The 24446-nt window shown below is 40.2% G+C and overlaps 1 protein-coding gene across 1 annotated transcript in view; it reads right to left on the bottom strand.

Moving 5' to 3' along the window:
- LOC149265282 (putative glycerol-3-phosphate dehydrogenase [NAD(+)] 1, cytosolic) overlaps nt 1–16869 on the bottom strand; it is a 57819-nt gene extending 40950 nt beyond the window's left edge. The window contains exon 1 of the mRNA XM_089429251.1: nt 15885–16869. Within this exon, the coding sequence (XP_089285377.1) occupies nt 15885–16605 (721 nt within the window). The 5' untranslated portion in view covers nt 16606–16869. The remainder of the gene's footprint in view (nt 1–15884) is intronic.
- Nucleotides 16870–24446: the final 7577 nt, after the last annotated feature.

Genomic DNA, 24446 nt, shown 5'->3' on the forward strand with positions numbered 1-24446 from the left:
GAGACACCCATGTCAAGTCTTCGCACAACCGGGCGCCCACGCCTTCACCCGTGGACGCCTCCGTTCAACCGATGGGTACTCTTTCCCGCGCCCTCACCCAAAACCGAGACAGCGTGCCTACCTCCGTGCAGCCTTGCCCAAGAACGGGCGCATCACCAATCTGCGCGTTTCCTTCTTGTTGTGGCTACACTTGTCTTGCGCTTTCTCTACATTAGATGAGCGAGTTGTGCGTTGTCCAAATGAGCTCCACGCTTTGTTTACTTATACGCTTCCATGGAGAAGTCGTGCCACCTCTCGGCCGACTATCATTTTACCTCAACCAACGCCTTTGTTAATGTTTGTGGTTGGTTGGCCTATCGACCAACGCCCCCAAACACTCTCCTCCATCGTCGGCTTTGCTATGTGGATTGCCCACGCTCATCCACCGTATAAACATATGGCTTGCCTTCACATTTTCGCACATATGCCTTTGCCTTGTTCACTTGTCCGTGCACACTTTGCCTCTAGCTAACCTTCGCACTCCGTTCGTTTTGTCACCTCGCGCGCCTGGTTGTTGAACCAACTCGTCGCACCTGTGCCGGTGGGCGTGCCAAGGACCGCAGGTCCTTACATCCTCCTCCACTTGAAATCGTTGTCTGTCCCCGACAACATGCCTACCACCAAGATCAAGATTTCCATATCCGAACAATCTTATCCATGATATCAACTCCTCCACATACTGCAAACATCCCTGCAACATATGTAGAATCACATCTCCATCATGTTCCATCCTCATCCTGTAGTCTTTCATCAGATGCCAACACACTCCTATCATGTGCCAACATGTCGACCCAACAGCAACATCATTCTGCACATTGGTACCCCTCATGACTCGAACTAGTCGGGTGATCAGTCCAACTGTCACGCTCAAATCATAAGAATGCACATCCTTATGCCACCATAAGTCTTTCCCTGACTTCTGCTACATCTCGAACTCATCAAGAATCTGTCCAATTCCCATGCTCAGGTCCATGGAAACTCCATCCCATCTGCAACATGTTCAGCCCATGGCCTTGTTGCACAAGAGTGTACAACCTCTCCGCCAGCTCATACATCTCCATGTCATAACAACATCTACACAGCATCCTTTGCTTCGGCATTCCCCATAGAATGTCCATGAATGACACCTCTACACATGCTCTTGCATAATGTCCCTGCATAACTGTTATGCTCCACTTCTCCAACCTGATGTCCACGACTCTAGTTGTCCATGATGTCCAACCCATGTAGACTCCATCCCAACATCTGGTCATCTGCATCCAAGTCTGCAATCTGTCATAAAGAAGCCTCCTCCCAAGGCCCCTTGCTAAGTTGGTGTAGCCCCTTCCAAACAAGGTCCCTACACCAACCCATCTCCAAGGTTGCCTATAGAGAAAGGAGGGCCAGGAAGTTTCCTCCTTGACTCTCATCCACCCATGTATCAGATTGATGTTGTGTCCTCAAGTATCTGTGCACAGCCTCAATCTCCTCACATGTACACCCAAGCTCCCCAAGCTTGGCTTTCGTCAACTGAAAGTCATATATGCCCATAGCATACCTGCAAAAATCCACTATACCAGCAGGACCTCTACCTCCATAATCCCCTCCAATCACTGCCTCTGAAGTAGTACTCGGACTCCCTTCTTCTGCAACTCCATTATGAAGATCACCAGTAGAAGATGTCTCTGTCAAGTGCTTCAAGGTTCGTGAGGTTGACCTCTCACTTACTTCATCCTTCCTCGCTCTTGTAGCTGGTATCAGAGCAGCTGATTCGGGCATTGAAGGTTGAAGCTGCTACACACCTCCACTGAAGTGAAGGTGGTATCAGAGCTAGTCTGAAGACTTGGAGGAGTCTTGCAAGGAGCTGGTGTTAGAGCAGGGTTGCTCGTGACGAAGTGCAGGTGAGGATACACTTGGGAGCTTGGAAATTGGTGATAGGTACTTGCAGGTGAAGGAAGCTGGTTTCACATACAAGTGGAACAAGAGTTGGTTCATGTTTTGCAGGGAACTTGGAGAAGGCTGAAAGGCAAAGATGGTGGATGAACCTATGACAGGTGAATCTAGCCATAATGCAGGTGAAGTCTTCCGGTACAAAGTGTTGGAACAGATGGGTCGATGGAGTTCTAACTGGGTTTCGATGAAGGCTGAGAACATGAAGATTCGGGAAGGTTGTTCGGAACTAAGGAGGGAACTTGAAGAACTCAAAAGCCAATGCGGAAGTACGATAGATGGTGAACTCAAGGAACTTGATGAGGAGATCCGACAAAGTGGTCTTGGTCTTCAAGAGCTCTTGGATGAAAGAGCCCGGTTAAGGAAGAAAAGTGCCATGGTGGAAGCCGAAATCAAGCAAATTGAGGAAGAGATAAAAAAGAAGCTTCTTGGTAAGAAGATCGTTGTGATTGAGCAGGAAGAGCTCGACTACATTGACAGGCTGGGAACTCACTACCGAGACAATCCAGAGGATGTTCGGAAGCTTAGTTCTATGAAGGTAGTCAATGGACACTTGGTTGGTGCACTTGAGCAGAATGCGATGGAGGACAAGCTTGAAGGAAATCAAGCTAGACCAGGATCAAGTTGCTTAGAAGAGCCAAGCAAGGAAGTGAAGTACCTTAGGAGGAATGTCAAGTTGGAGCACAAGCCAATTGACACTTCTGAGGCCGAATTCTTGAAGAAGGTTGTTGATGTGAGACACAAGATAAAGCCAACAGAAGGAAGTGATGCCTTGAAGCTGAGTTTTGTGCAGGTTACCGTGAAGGGCAAGAGATTTGCAGTTTTGGTGGATACAAGAGCTACTCATAGCTTCTTAAGCAGGAAAGCAGCAAAGTCTTTTGGGAAGAAAGCAAAGATGGAGAGGGAATGGAGTGCTTCCAAAGCAGTCAACTCTACCATGAACGTTGTTATTGGTGTGATGGAAGACACTCAAGTGAGAGTGGGATCGTGGTTTGGAAAGTTGGACTTGAGGATCGTGGACATGGATGATCATTCTATAGTGTTGGGACAAGATTTTATGAGGCTTGCACAAGCCATACCAATGGTGGACCAGGACATTCTCTTGATCACAGCTGAAGGAAGAACCATGATGGTGCCGATGAATAGAAGGAGTTGCTTGGGGTATAGACCGAGGATGAATTCTATGACTTTGTATCCCAAAGATCTGAATGTGAAGCATGAGGATGTGGAGCAAAGAGGACTTGGGAGTATGACTCAAACAACGAAGGAAGGAAAGTCGATTGACTTCGTTGCGAGAGCGAGGAAGGATGAAGTAAGTGAGAGGGAAATCTCACGAACCTTGGAGCACTTGACAAAGACATCTTCTACTGATGATCTTCACAATGGAGTTGCAAAAGAAGGGAGTCCGAGTACTACTTTAGAGGCAGTGATTGGAGAAGATTATGGAGGTAGAGATCCGGATGGTATAGTGGATTTTTGCAGGTACGCTATGGGCATATATGACTTTCAATTGACAAAAGGCAAGCTTGGGGAACTTGGATGTACATGTGAGGAGATTGAAGCTGTGCATAGATACTTGAGGACACAACATCAATCTGATACATGGGTGAATGAGAGTCAGGGAGGAAACTTCCTGGCCCTCCTTTCTCTATAGACAACCTTGGAGATGGGTTGGTGTGGAGGCCTTGATAGGAAGGAACCACATCAACTTGGCAAGGAGCCTTAGGAAGAGGCTTCTTTATGACAAATTGCAGACTTGGATGCAGATGACCAGATGTTGGGATGGAGTCTACATGGGTTGGACATCATGGACAACTAGAGTCATGGACATCAGGTTGGAGACATGGAGCATGACAGTTATGCAGGGACATTATGTAGGAGCATGTGTATAGGTGTCATTCATGGACATTCTATGGGGAATGCCGAAGCAAAGGATGTTGTGCAGATGTTATTATGACATGGAGATGTATGAGCTGGTGGAGAGGTTGTACACTCTTGTGCAACAAGGCCATGAGCTGAACATGTTGCAGATGGGATGGAGTTTCCATGGACCTGAGCATGGGAATTGGACAGATTCTTGATGAGTCTGAGATGTAGCAGGAGTCAGGGAAAAACTTATGGTGGCATAAAGATATGCATTCTTATGATTTGAGCGTGACAGTTGGACTGATCACCCGACTAGTTCGAGTCATAAGGGGTACCAATGTGCAGAGGTGTGTCGACAGGAGTTGATTCTACATGAGTTGACATTTGTGTAAACAGATGTCCATATCAGGTGGAGCATCTGATGAAAGACTACAGGATGAGGACGAGACATGATGGAAATGTAGTTCTACATATGTTACAGGGATGGTTGCAGTATGTGGAGGAGTTGATATCATGGATAAGACTGTTCGGATATGGAAATCTTAGTTTTGGTGGATGGCTACCAGGATGGTATGTTGTCGAGGACGACAACGATTTTAGGTGGAGGAGGATGTAAGGACCTGCGGTCCTTGACAAACCCAACGGCACAAGTGCGACAAGTTGGTTCAACAACTAGGCGCGCGAGGTGACAAAACATGAGAAGTGTGAGCTTACCAAAGGTGCGAACATTACTATGTAATAATGCGCATAAAAGGAAGGCTAAACAAAGGTTTATATAAGCATGGGAGCGTGGATAGTTAGACCATGGGCCGACCTACAATTCATGCAAAGGCCGACATGTATTTAAGAAGATTTTCGATGAGTAGGGGGAGCTCCTTACATGAAGGACGAGTTGGCTTGGGAAGCTCGACTCGCCCTTCGAACCATATAAGTAAACAACGCGTGGAGCTCATTTGGACAACACACAACTCGCTCATCTAATGTAGAGAAGGCGCAAGACAAGTGTAGCCGCAACAAGAAGGAAAGGCGCAGATTGGTGATGCGCCCGTTCTTGGGCAAGGCCTTACGGAGGTAGGCACGTTGTCTTGGTTTTGGGTAAGGGCGCAGGTAGGAGTACCCGCCAGTTGAACGGAGGCATGCACGGGTGAAGGCGTGGGCGCCCGATTGTGCAAAGACTTGACACAGGTGTCTCAGGTAGCTCGGGGAGCGCCCGCCCGTCGTGCAAGGATAAACGGTGGAGACTTGGTGGAGTCGCCCACCAGTGCAAAGTTGGTGAACGGTGAAGCCGGTTGTGCGAAGGGGGTGTCTTGGTGACTCGGTGGAGTCACCCACTCGTCGTGCACGAGAACAAGGTTCGGTTGTGAAGTGCGGAAGGCAGCTCATGTGAAGGTGCGCCCGCCCGCCTTGGGCAAGGAAATCTTGGTTATCACACAGAGGTGTGATGATGTTGTAAAATTGGCTAAGTATGTAACTTGGGGTTTCCAAGCATACTTGTAAAGCATTGTAACTTTGTAAAGTTGTATAATATATTATTCGGACAGACTCGTTGTTCAGGGAGTTGCCCCTCCCTTTATACTGTGCAATTGTGTTCTTCATGTATAATTGTTGTTGATAATGAATGTGTATGGGTGTTCATTGGTATAAAGGAACATTAATAATTACTTGGTTGAGAAACACAAACTAAGTTTAAGTATTGGTGAAAAGAAAGTGTTCGGTGGTGCCGCACCTCGCCAAGCACGGTTGAAAAACTACCGCATCTCCGGTGTCGTGACAGTTGGTATCAGAGCTAGTCCGAAGACTTGGAGGAGTCTTTCAGAAAGTTGGTTGAAGTTTGGAAAGTGGTGACAGTGAAGCAGGTACTTGCAGGTGAAGGAAGTTGTTTCACATACAAGTGGAACAAGTGTTGATTCAGGTTGCAGGCAACTTGGTGAAGTTGTTGGATGGTGGAAACTAGATCGCAAAGAAGGAAACTGTTAGCAATGGCAGGTGAATCTAAGGTTGGGTCTAGTCACAGTGCAAAGGATGCTACTATGGCATTCTTTGAAAAAGTGTTGGAAAAGATGGAGGACTTTGAAGCTTTCTGGACTAAGAATATGGACTTGGTCGAGAGAGATCAAGAGGCCAATTCGAAGATGAAGGAAGAGCTCGATGAACTCCGGACTCAACACAAGTACACTGATCTTATGTGTACACAACTTGAAGTAAGGGTCAAGGAGATTAAAGAGGCAAGAGACCGAGGCTTGGCAAAGATCGTGGACTTGCAGAAATCTCTTGACGAAGCCAGAGATGAGATCGCGGTGTTGAAGAAGACCATGAGGCATAACTCAGGTGGAGGAGTACCTCATGTGAAAGTCAAGGAACCGGAATCTTATGATGGTACAAGGAGTGCGAAAACTCTTGGCAACTTTCTACGGGACATGGAGCAATACTTGGAAGGATTGGGTCTAAATCATGATGAGACGAAAGTGAAGGTAGCTGCTCAATTCTTGACAAAGGATGCTAAGATGTGGTGGCAAAGGAGGATAGATCAGATTGCCAATGGCAGTGCTGGTTGCATTACTTCGTAGGATGAAATGAAGAAGGCTTTGCAGACCCATTTCAGTCCTCAAGATGAAACGTGGGAAGCAAGGATGAAGATAAAGTTCATAAAGCAGACAAGGAACCTTCAGACATATCAGCGGGAGTTTGCAAGTGCGGTTTTGGAACTTCCTGACATGGCGGAGAGGGACAAGGTGTTCAACTTCATTATTGGATTGAAGCCTTGGGCACGCAATGAAGTGAAGAGGCAGAAGATTAAAATACTTGAGGAAGCTTTTAATGCTGTGGACAGGTTGGTGGAGCATTATGATGAAACTTCTAATGATAGGAAGAAGAAGTCCGATAAGCCGAAAGAGAAGAAGAAGGAGGATGCTTCGAAATCGGATGATAAGTCGAAGACGAAGAAAGCCTTGAAGTGTTGGATATGTGTTGAACCACATACGGTGAAGAATTGTCCTTCTAGACCGAAAGTGGCTGCGATTGCACAATCTAATGCGAAGAATGAAGAAGCTTCTGTGGGGATGATGCAGATACTTGGTGTTGTTGCTGCTACAGAAGTGATCTCTCAGAGGGATCCTGAGAGGAACAAGTTGGAGTATGTTCGGATGAAGGTTGGAGGTTCTGATATACTCACTATGGTGGATAGTGGGGCTACTCACAACTTCATGGGAGAAGATACTGCGAGAAGGATTAGGCTGAAATTTGTACCGATGAAGGCACAAATGAAGACAGTGAATTCTCCTCCTGATTGTGTTCTTCGTGTAGCTGAAAAGGCAGACACAACACTAGGTGAGTGGACAGGGAAGGTCGACTTCATTATAGTGCGGATAGATGACTATGAAGCTGTGCTGGGAATGGAATTCTTGAAACAATTCGATGCTATGATTGTTCCACATTTGAAGAGGTTGTACATTTACGATGGAAGGGAGGATGTACCCATTGGTGTTCCAACCATTGGAGTGACAAAGCCTGATTGTAAGTTGGCAGTGATGCAAACGGAGAATGAGAAGCTAATGGAAGATATGAGTAAGCAGTTGTCCCTGGTTGAGACAAAGCTTACCGAGCAGTCATTGGTCATCAGGACACTTTCTGATAGTATCTTGAATTTGTCAAGAAGGCTAGAAGTGGTTGAGGATGATGATGATGATGAGGCTTATGTGAGGCTGAATGTCCGGGAGGAGGATCGGGTCACTTATCTACAGAGGATGGAAATAGAAAATCCTGACAGATGGATTGAGTTGATTAGTGAGGGTGAGCCTTCAGGCTCTACTCCCTCCACATCTTCTTAGATGGGAAACAAGATGGGGCTCATTGTTAGCTGCTCATGGCAGTGAGTCCTTAAAACAGGTTGAGCAGGTATGACAAATGGTGCAAGGATGGTTCGGCATCAAGCATCATGACATGTTGCAGATGGGATGGAGTTTCCATGGACCTGAGTATGGGAGAGATTCTTGGTGAGTCCACGATGTGGCAGAATCCGAGATAGGCTAGTGAAGGCATAAGGATGGACATTCTTATGATTTGAGCGTGGCAATTGGATTCATCACCCGACTAGTTCGAGTCATGAGGGCTAGCAATGTACCAGAGAGATGTTGGCATCAGGCAGACAAGGAAGACAGTTCACAGGATGGGACGACACATGATGGAGATGGTAGTTCTACATATGTTGCAGGGATGTTTATAGTCTGTGGAGAAGTTGATATCATGGACCGAGGATGAGACAGTTGTTGATGGTGATCTTGGTGGGTGGCTACCAGGATGGTATGTTGTCGGGGACGACAGCGATTTCAAGTGGAGGAGGATGTAAGGACCTGCGGTCCTTGGCACGCCCACCGCCACGAGGTGCGAGCTTGTTGGTGAAACGAGCAACTTAAACATGAAAAGTGCGAGCTTACCAAAGGTGCGAAGATTACTATGTAATAATGAGCATAAAAGGAAAAGGTTGAACGAAGGTTTATATAAGCATGGGAGCGTGGATGGTTAGACCATGGGCCGACGTACAATTCATGCAAAGGCCGACATGTATTTGAGAAGATTTGCGATGAGTAGGGGGCGCTCCTTACATGAAGGACGAGTCGGCTTGGGCAGCTCGACCCACCCTTCCAACCATATAAGTAAACAACGCGTGGAGCTCATTTGGACAACACACAACTCGCTCATCTAATGCATAGAAGGCGCAAGACAAGTGTAGCCGCAGCAAGAAGGAAAGGCGCAGATTGGTGATGCGCCCATTCTTGGGCAAGGCTGCACGGAGGTAGGCATGTTGTCTCGGTTTTGGGTGAGGGCGGGGTAGGAGTACCCGCCGGTTGAACGGACGCAAGCATGGGTGAAGGCGTGGGCGCCCGGTCGTGCGAAGACTTGACACGGGTGTTTTAGGTAGCTCGAGTGAGCGCCCGCCCGTAGTGCAAGGATAAACGGTGGAGACTTGGTGGAATCGCCCGCCAGTGCAAAGTTGGTGAACGGTGAAGCCGGTCGTGCGAGGGAGTGTCTTGGTGACTTGGTGGAGTCACCCGCCCATCGTGCACGAGAACAAGGTTCGGTTGTGAAGTGCGAAAGGCCTTGGGCAAGTAAATCTTGGTCATCACACGAAAGTGTGACAAAGTTGTAAATTTGGCCAAGTATGAAACTTGAGGTTTCCAAGTATACTTGTAAAGCATTGTAACTTTGTAAAGTTGTATAAAATATTATTCGAGCAGACTCATTGTTCAAGGAATTGCCCCTCCCTTTATACTGTGCAATTGTGTTCTTCATGTATAATTGTTGTTGATAATGAATGTGTATGGGTGTTCATTGGTATAAAGAAACATTAATAATTACTTGGTTGAGAAACACAAACTAAGTAGGATAAGTGGTTAGGCGTAGTCCACAAACATAAGTATTGGTGAAAAGAAAGTGTTCGGTGGTGCTGCACCTCGCCAAGCGCGGTTGAAAGACTACCGCCGGCCTGGGGGCGTGACAGAGCTCGGTTGGAGCTGGTGTTAGAGTAGGGTTGCTCGTGACAAAGTGCAGGTGTGGATACACTTGGAAGCTTGGAATTGGTGACAACGAAGCAGGTACTTGCAGGTGAAGGAAGTTGTTTCACATACAAGTGGAACGAGGGCTGGTTCAGGTTGCAGGCATCTTGGTGAAGTTGTTGGATGGTGGAAACTAGATCGCAAAGAAGGAAACTGTTAGCAATGGCAGGTGAATCTCAGGTTGGATCTAGTCATGGTGCGAAAGATGCTACTATGGCATTCATTGAGAAAGTGTTGGAAAGGATGGAGGGCTTAGAGGCTTACTGGAATAAGAAGATGGACTTGGTCATGAAGGATCAAGAGGCCAATTCGAAGATGAAGGAAGGTTTAAGGTTTTCATTTCGGTCAATCGTCTCTCGAATCTATGACTCTATGTAAACGGTTACTAGTGGTTCCGGATCAACGGGTGAAACAACTGCTGCTATTGGGTTTCGATCTGGAAGTGATGACGAGGATGCCGGTTCAACTTCAACCGTATCAACCACTACTGATACTTGAGCTGCTGGGGGATCTTCTGCTGGTTCAAAAGAAACAAATGAAATTGATCCTACTTGGATCTAGAGCTAGATGTTGCGGATTCAGTGCTAGGTACAGATACAGATAAGGAACCCGCAGAGGAGGTCAAGGCAAAGGCAAAGACGGAAACAGAGGTAGAGGAGGCGGTTAAGAGCTCGATGAACTCCGGAATCAACACAAGTACACTGACCTTTTGTGCACACAACTTAAAATAAGGGTCAAGGAGATTGAAGAGGCAAGAGATCAAGGCTTGGCAGAGATCGTGGACTTGCAGAAATCTCTTGACGAAGCCAGAGATGAGATCGCGGTGTTGAAGAAGGCCGTGAGGCATAACTCAGGTGGAGGAGTGCCTAATGTGAAAGTCAAAGAACCAGAATCTTATGATGGTACAAGGAGTGCGAAGACTCTTGGCAACTTTCTATGGGACATGGAGCAATACTTGGAACGATTGGGTCTATCTCATGATGAGACGAAATTGAAGGTAGCTCCTCAGTTCTTGACAAAGGATGTTAAGATGTGGTGGCGAAGGAGGATGGATCAGATTGCCAATGGCAGTGCTGGTGACATTACTTCGTGGGATGAGATGAAGAAGGCTTTGCAGACCCATTTCAGTCCTCAAGATGAAATGTGGGAAGCAAGGATGAAGATAAAGTTCATAAAGCAGACAAGGAACCTTCAGACATATCACCAGGAGTTTGCAAGTGCGGTTCTGGAACTTCCTGACATGTCGGAGAGGGACAAGGTGTTCAACTTCATTATTGGACTGAAGCCTTGGGCACGCAATGAAGTGAAGAGGCAGAAGATTAAAACACTTGAGGAAGCTTTTGTTGCTGTGGACAGGTTGGTGGAGCATTATGATGAGACTTCTGATGATAGGAAGGAGTCCAATAAGCCGAAAGAAAAGAAGAAGGATGATGCTTCGAAATCAGATGATAAGTCGAAGACGAAGAAAGCCTTGAAGTGTTGGATATGTGCTACACCACATACGGTGAAGAATTGTCCTTCTAGACTGAAAGTCGCTGCGATTGCACAATCTAATGCGAAGAATGAAGAAGCTTCTGTAGGGATGATGCAGATACTTGGCGCTGCTGCTACTACAGAAGTGATCTCTCGGAGGGATCCTGAGAGGAACAAGTTGGAGTATGTTTGGATGAAAGTTGAGGGTGTTGATATACTCACTATGGTGGATAGTTGGGCAACTCACAACTTCATGGGTGAAGATACTGCGAGAAGAATTGGGCTGAAGTTTGTACTGGTGAAGGCACAAATGAAGACAGTCAATTCTCCTCCTGATTGTGTTCTTGGTGTAGCTGAAAAGTGGACACAACACTAGGTGAGTGGACAGGGAAGGTCGACTTCACTATCGTGTGGATAGATGACTATGAAGTTGTGCTGGGAATGGAATTCTTGAAACAATTCGATGCTATGATTGTTCCACATTTGAAGAGGCTGTACATTTACGATGGAAGGGAGGATGTACCCATTGGTGTACCAACCATTGGAGTGACAAAGCCTGATTGTAAGTTGGCAGTAATGCAAATGGAGGATGAGAAGCGGATGGAAGATATGAGTAAGCAGTTGTTCACGGTTGAGACAAAGCTTACCGAGCAGTCATTGGTCATCAAGACACTTTCTGAAAATATCTTGGATTTGTCAAGAAGACTAGAAGTGGTTGAGGATGATGATGATGATGATGACGAGGCTTATGTGAGGTCGAATGTCCGAGAGGAGGATCGGGTCACTTATCTACAGAGGATGGAGATAGAAAATCCTGACAAATGGATTGAGTTGATTAGTGAGGGTGAGCCTTCAGGCTCTACTCCCTCCACATCTTCTTAGATGGGAAACAAGATGGGGCTCATTGTTAGCTGCTTATGCCAGTGAGTCCTTAAAATAGGTTGAGCAGGTATGACAGATGGTGCAGGGATGGTTCGGCATCAAGCATCATGACATGTTGCAGATGGGATGGAGTTCCCATGGACTTGAGCATGGGAGAGATTCTTGGTGAGTCCAGGATGTGGCAGAATCTGAGATAGGCTGGTGAAAACATAAGGATGGACATTCTTATGATTTGAGCGTGACAGTTGGATTGATCACCCTACTAGTTCGAGTCATGAGGGCTAGCAGTGTACCAAAGAGATGTTGGCATCAGGCAAACAAGGAAGATAGTTCACAGGATGGGACGACACATGATGGAGATGGCAGTTCTACATATGTTGCAGGAATGTTTGCAGTATGTGGAGGAGTTGATATCATGGACCGAGGATGAGACAGTTGTTGATGGTGATCTTGGTGGATGGCTACCAGGATGGTATGTTGTCAGGGACGACAACGATTTCAGGTGGAAGAGGATGTAAGGACCTGCAGTCCTTGGCACGCCCACCACCACGAGGTGCGAGCTTGTTGGTGAAACGAGCGGCTTGAACATGAAAAGTGCAAGCTTACCAAAGGTGCGAAGATTACTATGTAATAATGCGCATAAAAGGAAGGCTGAACGAAGGTTTATATAAGCATGGGAGCATGGATGGTTAGACCATGGGCCGACCTACAATTCATGCAAAGGCCGACATGTATTTGAGAAGATTTGCAATGAGTAGGGGGCGCTCCTTACATGAAGGACGAGTTGGCTTGGGCAGCACGACTCGCCCTCCCAACCATATAAGTAAACAATGGTTGATAATGAATGTGTATGGGTGTTCATTGGTATAAAGGAACATTAATAATTACTTGGTTGATAAACACAAACTAAGTAGGATAAGTGGTTAGGCGTAGTCCACGAACATAAGTATTGGTAAAAAGAAAGTGTTCAGTGGTGCCACACCTATCCCAAGTGTAGATCTCCTATCTCATTGCATAGAGAGTAGCAAGGTGCTCTACAACACAGTATGACATAGATGTTGTCAAATATGTATGTACATGTACATAACAACATCTAAACAAAATCAAATCAACTTACTTTCATCTTAAACCTAATTCTATCAAGCATCAAGAGGGTGCAAATTTCTTGTGTGAAACTTTTTATCATTTAATAATGATAAAGAAAAGTTACACCTTAAGAAATTTGATCCCCCTCGAGGACTGATAGGTCCAAGATTGACATGGATCTGCATTGGTGCCAATAACATCCTTCCAATTAGTAGAAGATCCTAGGCATCTCAACCAACAAACTATCATGGGTCCAAATATACTTCACGCATTGAAGGTTGGGCATCACACCCCCTGAAATACTCCAACAACTCCCTCTCATATGCAACAACGCATTATGTACATGGATCTAAATGATTTTAATGAACATGATATGATACCATGTCAAATAATAACCATTTAATTCCATTTCATGTATCAATTCCTTCATATTAAATGATAAAAAAAATTACACCTCAAGAAATTTGATCCCTCTCAAAGATTAATAGGTCCAAGTTTAAGATGGATCTGCATTGGTGCCAATAACAGCCTTCCAATTTGCAGAAGATCTTAGGCATCCCAATCAACAACCTATCACAATTCCAAATCTACATCATTCACCAAAGTTTGGACATCAGGACCCTCAAAACCCTCCAACAACTTCTCTCATATTCAACGACATATTCCATCAATGGATCAGGAGGATTTAAATGAACATGCTATGATACCATGATCTCAAACCATGGTGAGCAAATTTTGCACTTACATAAGTTAACCTAAACCTAGCTAGCTGAAAAACTGAAAACCTCAATCAAAATAGCAATCTCTAAATACATTAATCTGCAAACACATACTACTGGAAATTGCAAACAACAAACTCACAATGCAAAACTCTCTATACTGCATCTATCTTCAATTTACTAGAAGAAATACATGCAATAGCTCATAAGTAAAATTCGCTAACCAGCACAGTGGTGGACCCTAATCTCATTTATGAAGGGAAAGTACAAAGAATCTGGACACATGCAAAAACCACTCTATTTAACTGTGCCAAATCCATACCCTAATCTGATAGCCTAGTGCATTCCCCTTGCATGGGTACTAGTTCCAAGTAAAGAGAGCCTCAACTAGAGGATGAGCTTAAATATGCATCCATGCATGCCCTCAGTGAGATCTGCGCCCTCTACTTAAAAATGGAAAAAAAAAAACCGCAAGTATCTGCAGCCTAGCTATTTATGGAAATGCATGTCTGAACTTAAGACTCGACTGAAAAAAGTCTGAACTTTAGACTGTGCATCCATGCTTGCGCATGCTGGAAGCATGATTCACCCCTACATAACAACAGCTTCCTTCCAAAGCAACTAGTGTTGCACCTAACTCCAATCATCAATGTTGTGCTTGCGTCCCAGGGTATACATCTATTGCACCAGGATATGGATCTGTTGTCACAACTATGCCATGAGGACAGAGAAAACAACTAACAAGCAACGAGGGAAAAACTCTTAACAACATTGCCTCGAGTATCCGCCGTTTGCCATATCCATAAATGTCCAGATTCCTATCATGTGGTGTGATGATAGACCATAGCCTGCTGATTGTTTTGGGCAACCCAATGTGATCCCATTCATAATTATTGCACCAAGAAAAGCAAGGTGGGAAATTTGCATGTTCCCTCAAATAGAACGTCGAAAATTCAAATGTTTTTTGATTTGTGGATGTGAGGGACCAAGTTCTGCCACAAGTACCTGCCGCATGTCATATCCACAAATGTCCAAATTCCTACTGTTGGGTATGTTGATTGACCATGGCCTGTGTGTTGTTTGAGCAACCGTGTGTGATTCCCTTCGATAGTTATTGCACCAAGAGCCATGATGCGTATTCTACAACCCAATAATGAAATAAAATTTGCGGTTATATTATAATAGTGAAAAAACACAACCATGATAAAAAATATATATATATATGATAACTAGGTTTATCTTAACCTCGATTTTTATCCTCAGTTTTTTAAATTCCATCATCGCTTAATAGATTTGGGGTTGATATGGATCCAGATGAATCATATGGACATACTGATACGATACAGAATAAATCCTATTTGGAAAAAATGAAATACACCAAAAATACAGGAGCATACTCCAAATCTGTATTTGAAAAAAGGAAATACAGCCTAAATATTAGAGTAGGCAAAATCTATATTTGAAAAAAATGAAAAACAACCAAAAAAAAATAATGGTGTAGTCTTACATGAATACAATTTTGCCTGGACGTCAAATTTATCAAATTTCTTGCTGGAATCCGTTAAAAAAATAAAAAAATTAAAAATTAAAAATAAAAATAAAAAAAATTAAAATTGATTTCTCATTGGAATCCGGCCAAAAAAATTCAAAAAATTTGATTGTGGGAGTATTTTAAATTGTTCTTTACTGGCGGAAATGGATTCCGCCCCATCAAAAAGCCTAGGTCACCCAAAATTCTCCAAAATCCTCATCTTCACAGCTGTAATTTCAAAAATTTATGCCGGATATTCTCAAAATCATCCCTGAATTCTATTCTTTTCAGGGTGAAATTGTGGCCTGTTAGGACTACGTGAAAAATAATACGAATACGATATGATGAGGCCTAATACGACTGAACTATAGCCAAAGATGCCGCTAAAATATGGTGCATGATATGATGACCCTATTTTCCCTATATACAGACATCTGTGGAGCCAACTATGGTCCCATTAACCTAACCATAACCTGGCTAGTTGTTGTAATTATTGTCCCATTCAATTAACGACAACTTGCAGTCTTTTGGCAACCAAGCTGTTTTGGCCGGCGGGGGAGGAGCAGTAAACAATGGTTAGTGATGAGGACTTTCAAGGAGTAAAAACTTGCACACTTTATAAGGGCGTCCCTCAACAAATGTCTTTGACTTTAAGGTCATAACCTCCCAATCGGCAGAACTAAAAATTGAACGGCATCTAAAAGCATGCAGTCCAGCACCTATTATAAAAGCTTAAAGCATCATAAATTTCTTCAAATTCAACGAAACCAAGAGAGAGCTTAAGAAAATTTAAAACAAATGACTCACTAGCTCGACAGATAATCTGCGTGGGAGTGATAATGCGCGGAAAAGGCGTCAAAGCCGCTTCAACCCCCTTCGCCAGCGAAATAATAATTGGCATAGTCCTCCGCTCCTTCCAATACCTGCTAATTTCTTCAAAAACCTCCTTAGTCTCTGTCGAAGGGAGGCCGTTGATAACAATATCGGCATCCCACACGGCCTCCTGCAAATTCGTCACAACTTTCAGCGGGCAGAGCGGTGTATCGATCATATTCAAACAGAAACCGTCTTTCAGAATCTCGTCGGCATACAGAACGCGATCCCCGAGCCTGGCCTCTACGTATTTAAGATAGGCACAACGCCTGATCAGGCGTCTGAGAACATCTTCCCTGGAGTTAATGACCTCGAATAAATGCTCCGCCGTGGCTCGATCCACCGACCTGCCGGGCCTCCGCCATATTCTAACCTGCATTTTGTCCCTAAAGCTTCCGTAAGCGTCCTGCAGTAGGGCTACGAAGACGCTGCCCCAGGCCCCTGCCCCCACACCAGCGATCCTCAGCACGTCGCCGCTCGATTTTCCCAGCAATTGACGGAGCTCGTCCAGTCTCTCCTCTGCGACGTTGTTGCTGGGCTTCCCCGGACCGTCGCTGCCATTGATGCCCTGCTGATGCTCCGTTGCACCGTTTGTATGTGGGAAATTGAGCTTATCTCCGTTCGTGAAGCCATTGGAATGAAATTCGTTCGTCATTTCTGGACTGGGATGGGAATTGAACTCGAGACCTGTTGGAGGCAGCCGGGGGAATTGAACATGCGATCGTGCGATAACGGAGGCCAGTTTCCGTGAGTCTGCTTTGAAGCTCAATTTCGAGAGTGGCGTGGGAAATTGGACCACAAATCTTGTAGAGTGGCAGGACGGTGGTTGCAACCTGAAACCTGAGAGCCCCGTTGCTGTGCGTTTTTCGCTCCGCGCTTCTTTTTCACCTTCGAATGAACGAAGACAGGACAGGCATGGAAGTAGGAGTCCACCTAATTTCTCACCGACCCAAACCATAAATGATTTTAGTTTCGGGCATTTGCTTTTTGTCAGGTGGCATTGAGCAAGCAGACGTGTATGTGTCGTTATTGTTTTTAACGATATTAAATTAGTTTAACCATAAAGTGTAATAACAAGTAAAATATTAATTTAAAAAAAATGTGGTGGTGTTTAAATGTGTTGTAAATTTGAATTTGTTGTTTTTTTCCTTAAATAAAAGAGCATGGTTCACCTAAACGATTTTTTTATTTTTTTAATATTATTTAGTTAATTGTTTTTCAAAAAAAATCCCCATGTGATATTTATATCTTGTATAATAAAAATGTTTTAAGCATCTTTTTATAAATTTATTTATATATATATTTAAATAAAGCAAAATATCATAATTAAAATAGGCATATAATTAATTAAAAATAAAATATTAAATAATTAAATTACCATATATTAAATAATTAAATTTCATTTTTATGATAGATTTTTTGCCATAAATCACATGGTATTTCATTTGTCAACCCATTTTCGAACCAACCAGTGTAGTTCATCGTCACGACAAGTTTAGGCGCAGATCAAGCTATGCATGTTAAATAGATTAGAGCAGACCTCCAATGGCTATAATTCAAGATCGGGAAATGGCTATAACGGCTAAATTTGACTGGGGAGTACTTAGATGGACTAGAACCAGCTGATAAAAACAAGTTAATTTAATTTATCAAATTGAAAATTATATTACTATAAAAAGTCAAAGGGGCATATATATATATATATATATATATATATATATAAAGTAATGATTATTAAGTTATTAGTTAGTTAAAAAGGTATTAAATAAATAAATATATAAAATATAAAAGTCAAAAAAAAAATTATATATATATAGATATATATATATAAAGTGATATATATATATATATATAAAGTGATATATATATATATATATATATATATATATATAAAGTGATATATATATATATATATATATATATATATATATATATATATATATATATATATAAAAAGTGATTTTAATAATTATTAAGTTATTAGTTAGTTATAAAAGGTAAAATATAAAAGTAAGGTGCTAGGATCATATTTTAATAAAAATAATTATTTATCTAATTAACCTAGAGGTTGATCTATTCAATCAATTATCCAGATTTAATCCAATGCCTATATGAATTTACATAAAGGTTCTAACTACTTTACAATGAAATTTTATTCAGATAATAGTTGTTCTAAAGGAATTGAAAATAATATTTTAAATATCCCTAAATAATTAATCGAATATCTAAATGTTAGATTAATATGTGTGAAACCCTAGCAATCACACTAGCCTCCTCAACACAAACATGATGTTTGGTTTTCTCCGCATGTTCTGCTAAGGAAGAAGACTTGGTTCTTCTATGCTTAAGGTCAGTTGCATGCTCACTAATCCTTTGATTAATGGAGCAACCAGTCTCACCAATGTAGGGGGTCCCGCAGGAACAAGGGATAATGTATACCCCTTTCATATCTCTAGGGTTGATAGGATCCTTCACCGATCTGAGGGACTTACAAATGGTGTTAAAGGGCCTAAAGGTCGCGGGGACATTATGCTTCTTAAGAATTCTTGTAATCTTGTCAGTAGTCCCTTGAACAAACGGAAGATCGACACCAGGAATCCGATCCTTCAGTTTTCTTTTACTAAGAGAATCCCTGGCAGCTTTGAGGAACGCTTTCTGACCTAAGTATCTATTACAACCATTCTCAACAAAGACGTCGAGGAGATGGGATTTTTCTTTCTCAAAGCTCTTTTTATCCGAGATCCTTAGGGCACGAGTAGCAAGGGTATTAAGAACACCCATCTTTTGAGCCGGGAAATGGTGGGAACTAGCATGAAGACACTGCTCCATATGTGCTTTCTTTCTAAACACTTGGTGGGAGAGGGAACCATCATTATTCTTAGAAATAAGAATATCAAGGAAAGGGAGGCAACCATCGATTTCTTGTTCCTTAGTGAACTTAATGGCCGAGGATTGATTGTTGAGATGATCGAAGAAGAGATCTAACTCCTCTTGGTCGTGAGACCAGATGACATTGGTGTCATCCATATACCTTTTATATTCTTTTTATAAAATGTATATATTAAATAATTAAATTACATTTTCATAAAATGTATATTTATCATGGAGGGTAGAGTGAATGGTGATAGGGCTTTATGTCAAGTCATGGTGCAGGGCGTTATATTGAGGCTTGGTGAATTAGAGAGTTAGAGTGAATAATGACAGAGTGTTATGTTAATTTTTGGTGAATTTGACAGTATAAATGCTTCTAAGTCGTGGCTATTAAAGTTACAAGTTAAATGTAGTCATTTCAAGACTCACGTAACCACAAATTAAATGTAATCATTGCATAACTTAGATGTAATCATCGCATAACTTAGCAAACAAAAAAATATGCCTTTTATTTAATAGTTTTAATTTTATTTTTTTATTTTTAAATTATTAATTTATTTTTATAATTAAAATAATTATAAAATTAAAATGATGTAAGCTATAATATCTTTAATTGGTTAATTATAAATTTTGTTATACAATAATTTTAAAATACAATTACATATATTTTAAATTTGAGTAAATCAATATTAGAATTTTGAAATATTTAAAATTTTAAAATAATGATTAATATTTTTATAAATTACATTTGTGGGTTAATAATAATAATAAAATTATTTAAATTTATTTGATATTTTATTAATAAAAATCTTTAAAAATTATTATAATTTTGATAAGTTACATAGTAAAATTGATTTCTTATGTTGTTTTGTTGACTTTAGAAAAGCTTTCAACACGATTCCTAGTGATAAGTTATAGAAAAGGCTTGAAGAGATAACGGTTCCTCTTAAGTTGAGGGTTGTTGTGATTCGACTATACAAGAACGTTGTTATCAAGCTTAAGATTATTGAGAGATGGCCTAAAGAAATTAAATGCAATATCGGTGTTGAGCAAGGGTGTCCCCTATCCCCTACATTTTTTGGCATTTACAATGATAAGCTAGAAGTGTTTTTGGAAGTTGCAGGATGCGTCAGCCCCAAGGTCACTGGTATGGTCATTACTCTTCTCCTTTATGCTAATGATATTATTCTTCTAGGTGAAAGCCATGAGGATCTCGACAAACAACTTAAAATCCTCGGATAATTATTGCTCCAAGATGGGTATGACTGTTAATATCGACAAGACTAAAGTCATGATAATTAAATCCAAAAATATCAACCATGACAATTTCATCTATGATAACAATTACTTGGAGAAGATTTCTTCATACAAATATTTAGGTATTAACATTCATCATCAACTCAATTGGAATTATACCTTTGAATAAAGGATTATTGGTGGTTGGAGACCTTATTATGAGCATGAAAATAGTTGCAAGATGACTAATCTCCGGGATTATAGTAAAAAAAAAAGGTTTCTCATTGAGGCTCTCATCACCCCTGTTATCTTATTAGAATGTGAGGTTTGGTTGGTTTCATAACAGGTTGCAATATATCTAGAGAATCGTGGAGGGAGATCGAGTTGATCGAAAAGCAATTTATAACCTACAACCTCAAGATTAAAGGTAATACTCCCTATCTTATCCTCTTGACTGAAGCTAGTCTTTCCCCATTGAAAGCATGACCATGTTTCGCTATCTAATGTATAAAAAGAAGCTTTACAACATGGAAACTAAGAGGTTCCCCAAAATTACTTCTAACTCTAGCCAAAACCCCCACCTCCGGCTCAAGCGAGGTTGGCACAAGGATGCTTAGTCTTGGCTTGAATATTGGGGGTTAAAGGAGGATCATCTTGGATAATATATATAACATTAAAAATATTATTACTTCCAAATTTAAGGATAAATTTTGAGATGACAAGGAGTTAGAAGGGAAAAGAAAGCTAAGGTATTATAAGGAGGTGATCAACCCCACTCTTGCTAACCAGAATTCTCTGTATCTTGACCAATGCTAAGAAAAAAATGAACATCGCAAAGATAAGCACTAACTCCCATGAGCTTTGAAGTGAAACCGAGCATTGGTCTATTCCCAAAACGCTTTAGGAAAAAAAAATTGTCAAATGGATAATACTAAGAGGATTGAAAATAAGAAACATTTTCTCTTGGATTGCTCAACATTTACTCACATCTGCTCTCATTTCCAAAACATACGTCACATTACCAACCTTCTTAACTTCTTTAGTAAAATAAACTATATAATCTAAGAACAATTCTTTCATTTCGATTTAATCATAAAAATAAAATATTATAAAAAGTCTAGACTCTCCATTAATCCTTTTTCTTAAAATCTATAAAACTCATTAATATCAATAAACATTATCATCATTAAAAAAAAATATTTCATTTGAGTAATATTTAAATAATCCTTTTATTCTTTAAAAAAATTTATGAATCTTTTAAGTATAATAAGTTAAAAGTTATCTTATCCCTATTTTAAAAATGTTCATTAAAATAAAAATAGAAATTCCTTTTACCTCTTTATAGTGTTAACAACTAATTAGACTAAATTCTCGGTTAAAAAACACAAAATTCTATACGTTTTATTTATTGAGTCCAGCGGATTGTATATTGCGTAGTTGGCTATTGTTGTCATTCTTAAATTGCTGATAAATTCATGAAATTGGTGTGACGCAAACTTTTGAATGTTTTCCCTCTAAGTTTAAGTAGTTGTTAGGTAGTTGATAGGAAGGAGAATACCGGTGATGGATGGAATTTAGATATGAAATATATTAATTTTAATGGTAACGTGTTGCAGATTAAATAGAGAAAAATAATTACATGATAAGGAAATTGTCAATTATCAGATTTTATATATATGTATTATTTTTTAATTTTTATTTATTTTTGTTTTTTTAAATAATCAAATATATTAATTTTAATTTGAAAAATTATATTTAAAAATGTAATTTTAATGTTTTATTATTATTTTTTAAAGCTATAAAATATATTATAATTTAATGGGTGGTAAATGTAGAGTGGAAGTGTTAGTGTGTCCAGAGGAAATGGAAAAAAAGTTTTGTTTTTTCTATTTTTTTACTTAGTTGGAGCTATAAACAATGAAGATCAAGATGAAGCATATGTATTATATAAAGGAATTAAGTTAAGGATCTTAACATCAATCAAATAATCATAGTGAAACTAGTGCTCATATCCAATATCTTCATCTTAATTGTGAAGTGTATGCACTATATCAAGGAATTAAACAAGCTAAAAATCTCAATATCAATCAAGTAATCATAGTGGGAGATTTGATGCTCATAATCCAGTAGCTTCATCTTAGTCTTCAGATGACGGAGTTAGAGTCCTTTTTCAAAAGAATCCAACGAACTTTATCCCATTTCAAAAAATTTCAAATTCATCATGTGTAAGGCAAAATAATAAAAGAGTGGACTCCCTTACAAATCAAGCAAATAGGGCATCAAAAAGAAACCTTGAATTTTAATGATTAAGTTTCCTTTCATCCCATCCCCTAACCTCACTTAACATGTTGAGCATGGAATTAAGTCTTAGGTTAGGGTGTGGATAAATGGTGACGCCAACCCATGTACGAATTGAAGCCTTCACCTTAATGATTATATGGCTCCATTGGTTCCCACACTCATTATTTATTCTCATTAGGTTTATGTCATTCCCATGTCACAAGTATGATCTCACCATGGAATTGAGATCATTAGTTCACATGTCTATCATCGTGTGAGGTCATCTACACACAATGCTCAACCGGTGTAGATGAAGTTCATTCCATTATTCCTTTCTTACTTTGGAAAATGCCTTATCCTATTTTATGCATTTGTTGGATCTCTTTGGTATCTAGTTTGCTTAAGCATCGTCATGTGTGTCTCATCCCTAAACTTCCTCAGGAGACAAATTCAACTATGAGTATGGCTTTCAAGGCACATATAGGAAATCAGGATTGCTTTAGTGGCCAAGCAAAAGAAATTGCAGAGATACGGCATGGAAATGATCAGATGTAGATTCAACAAGCTCAATTGACCACCAACTAGACATTAAAAATGGAAATTTTCATTGAGCAAAGACATCATATTCATAAGTTAAAGGATGAAACCAATGCTCTAAGGCTCCAGATTGAAGATTTAAAGGCTAAAAATCAGCATGCTACTACCTTCAAGTTGGGACAAAATTTTCCATACTAGCTTTTATACAAATTTGTATCTTTTTGGGGCATTTTTCTTACTTTTTTATGATTTGAAACGAGAACTTTGTTACTATATAATAATTATATTGCATAAACCGCATGCCTATGGCAATTTTTTAAAATAAAAATCAATAACAAATTTTAATATAATTCTAAATCTTTGTTTTGCACCAAACACACATTTATATAAATATAATTTCTCTATATATTTTATAATTTCTTTATAGAATGAATAATGATAAATATTTTTAATTTATATTTTATTAAAAAAATATTAAATTTTTATCTTATTATTTTGATGTAAAAATAGATATATATTATTAATCAAAAAATTAAATTAAAAATATTAATTAAAATAATAAAAATAAAAATTAGATAAAAATATATTAATTTAAGTATAACTCTTCCAGATAAATTATATCGAAAATTTTGGATAACTCGTTTTGAAGCCTATTGAATTCATCATTGACACAAATGGAGAGCCAGATCTATCCCATGCTTATAATAATTCATTAGGGTTGTTAAATTTACTTTGTTTTATGTTAATTAATTTATTATTGATAAATAGATTTTATTGATTATATAAATTAATAAAATATCCCATGCTTATAATAATTCATTAGGGTTGTTAAATTTACTTTGTTTTATGTTAATTAATTTATTATTGATAGATAGATTTTATTGATTATATAAATTAATAAAATTTTGTTTTGTTTCACTTTATAAATTGGTCTAAGTCAATTCGTTTATCTTCATAAAATTGGTCTAAATTGTATTATTATTATGTTAGAGGTAAAGGTGGATAAAGATGGCTACTGGAATTGATGTTTATTTTTTAAATAAACTTGCAATAAGTCAAATTGTATTATTATTATGTTAGATGTAAGAGTGGATAAAGATGGTAGCTTGTATTATTATTAGGCCGATAGGCCTTTCTTTGAAAGGGACTTTTCGTCGTCCTTCTCATTCTGACGCTGACACCTGGCGAACTTCCTCTTTGTTGAAGAAACGACTAGACGCTGACACCTGGCGACTTTTATCCTCGTTCAGTTACTCGTCATGGCGTTCATCCTTCAGTTACGGACGGAACATGGCGGAACATGGCCTTCATTTCTGTTATGGGCAGAGGTTGTTATGGGCGGAGAGCTCTAGAACCATCGTCTTCGCCGCATATTTCAATTCGTTCGAGCCATAGGAAGGGCGGAGGCCTCTTGAAGAACCAGGTTGAGCTTGTGAAGAGGAAGGACTGCGACAGATAAGAAATTGCGATGATTCCTGATAGTCTGTCGTTTGAGAAGGGTTTCTATATTTTTATCAGGGCGTGCCAGCTCCTGACACAGAGGAATGGGGGGTTATATTGGTGGGATTGGCC

The sequence above is a fragment of the Pinus tabuliformis genome, chromosome 6, assembly GCF_031772625.1.
Source record: "Pinus tabuliformis cultivar Carrire ecotype Pingquan chromosome 6, CPIR1, whole genome shotgun sequence".
NCBI classification, from domain to species: Eukaryota; Viridiplantae; Streptophyta; class Pinopsida; order Pinales; family Pinaceae; genus Pinus; species Pinus tabuliformis.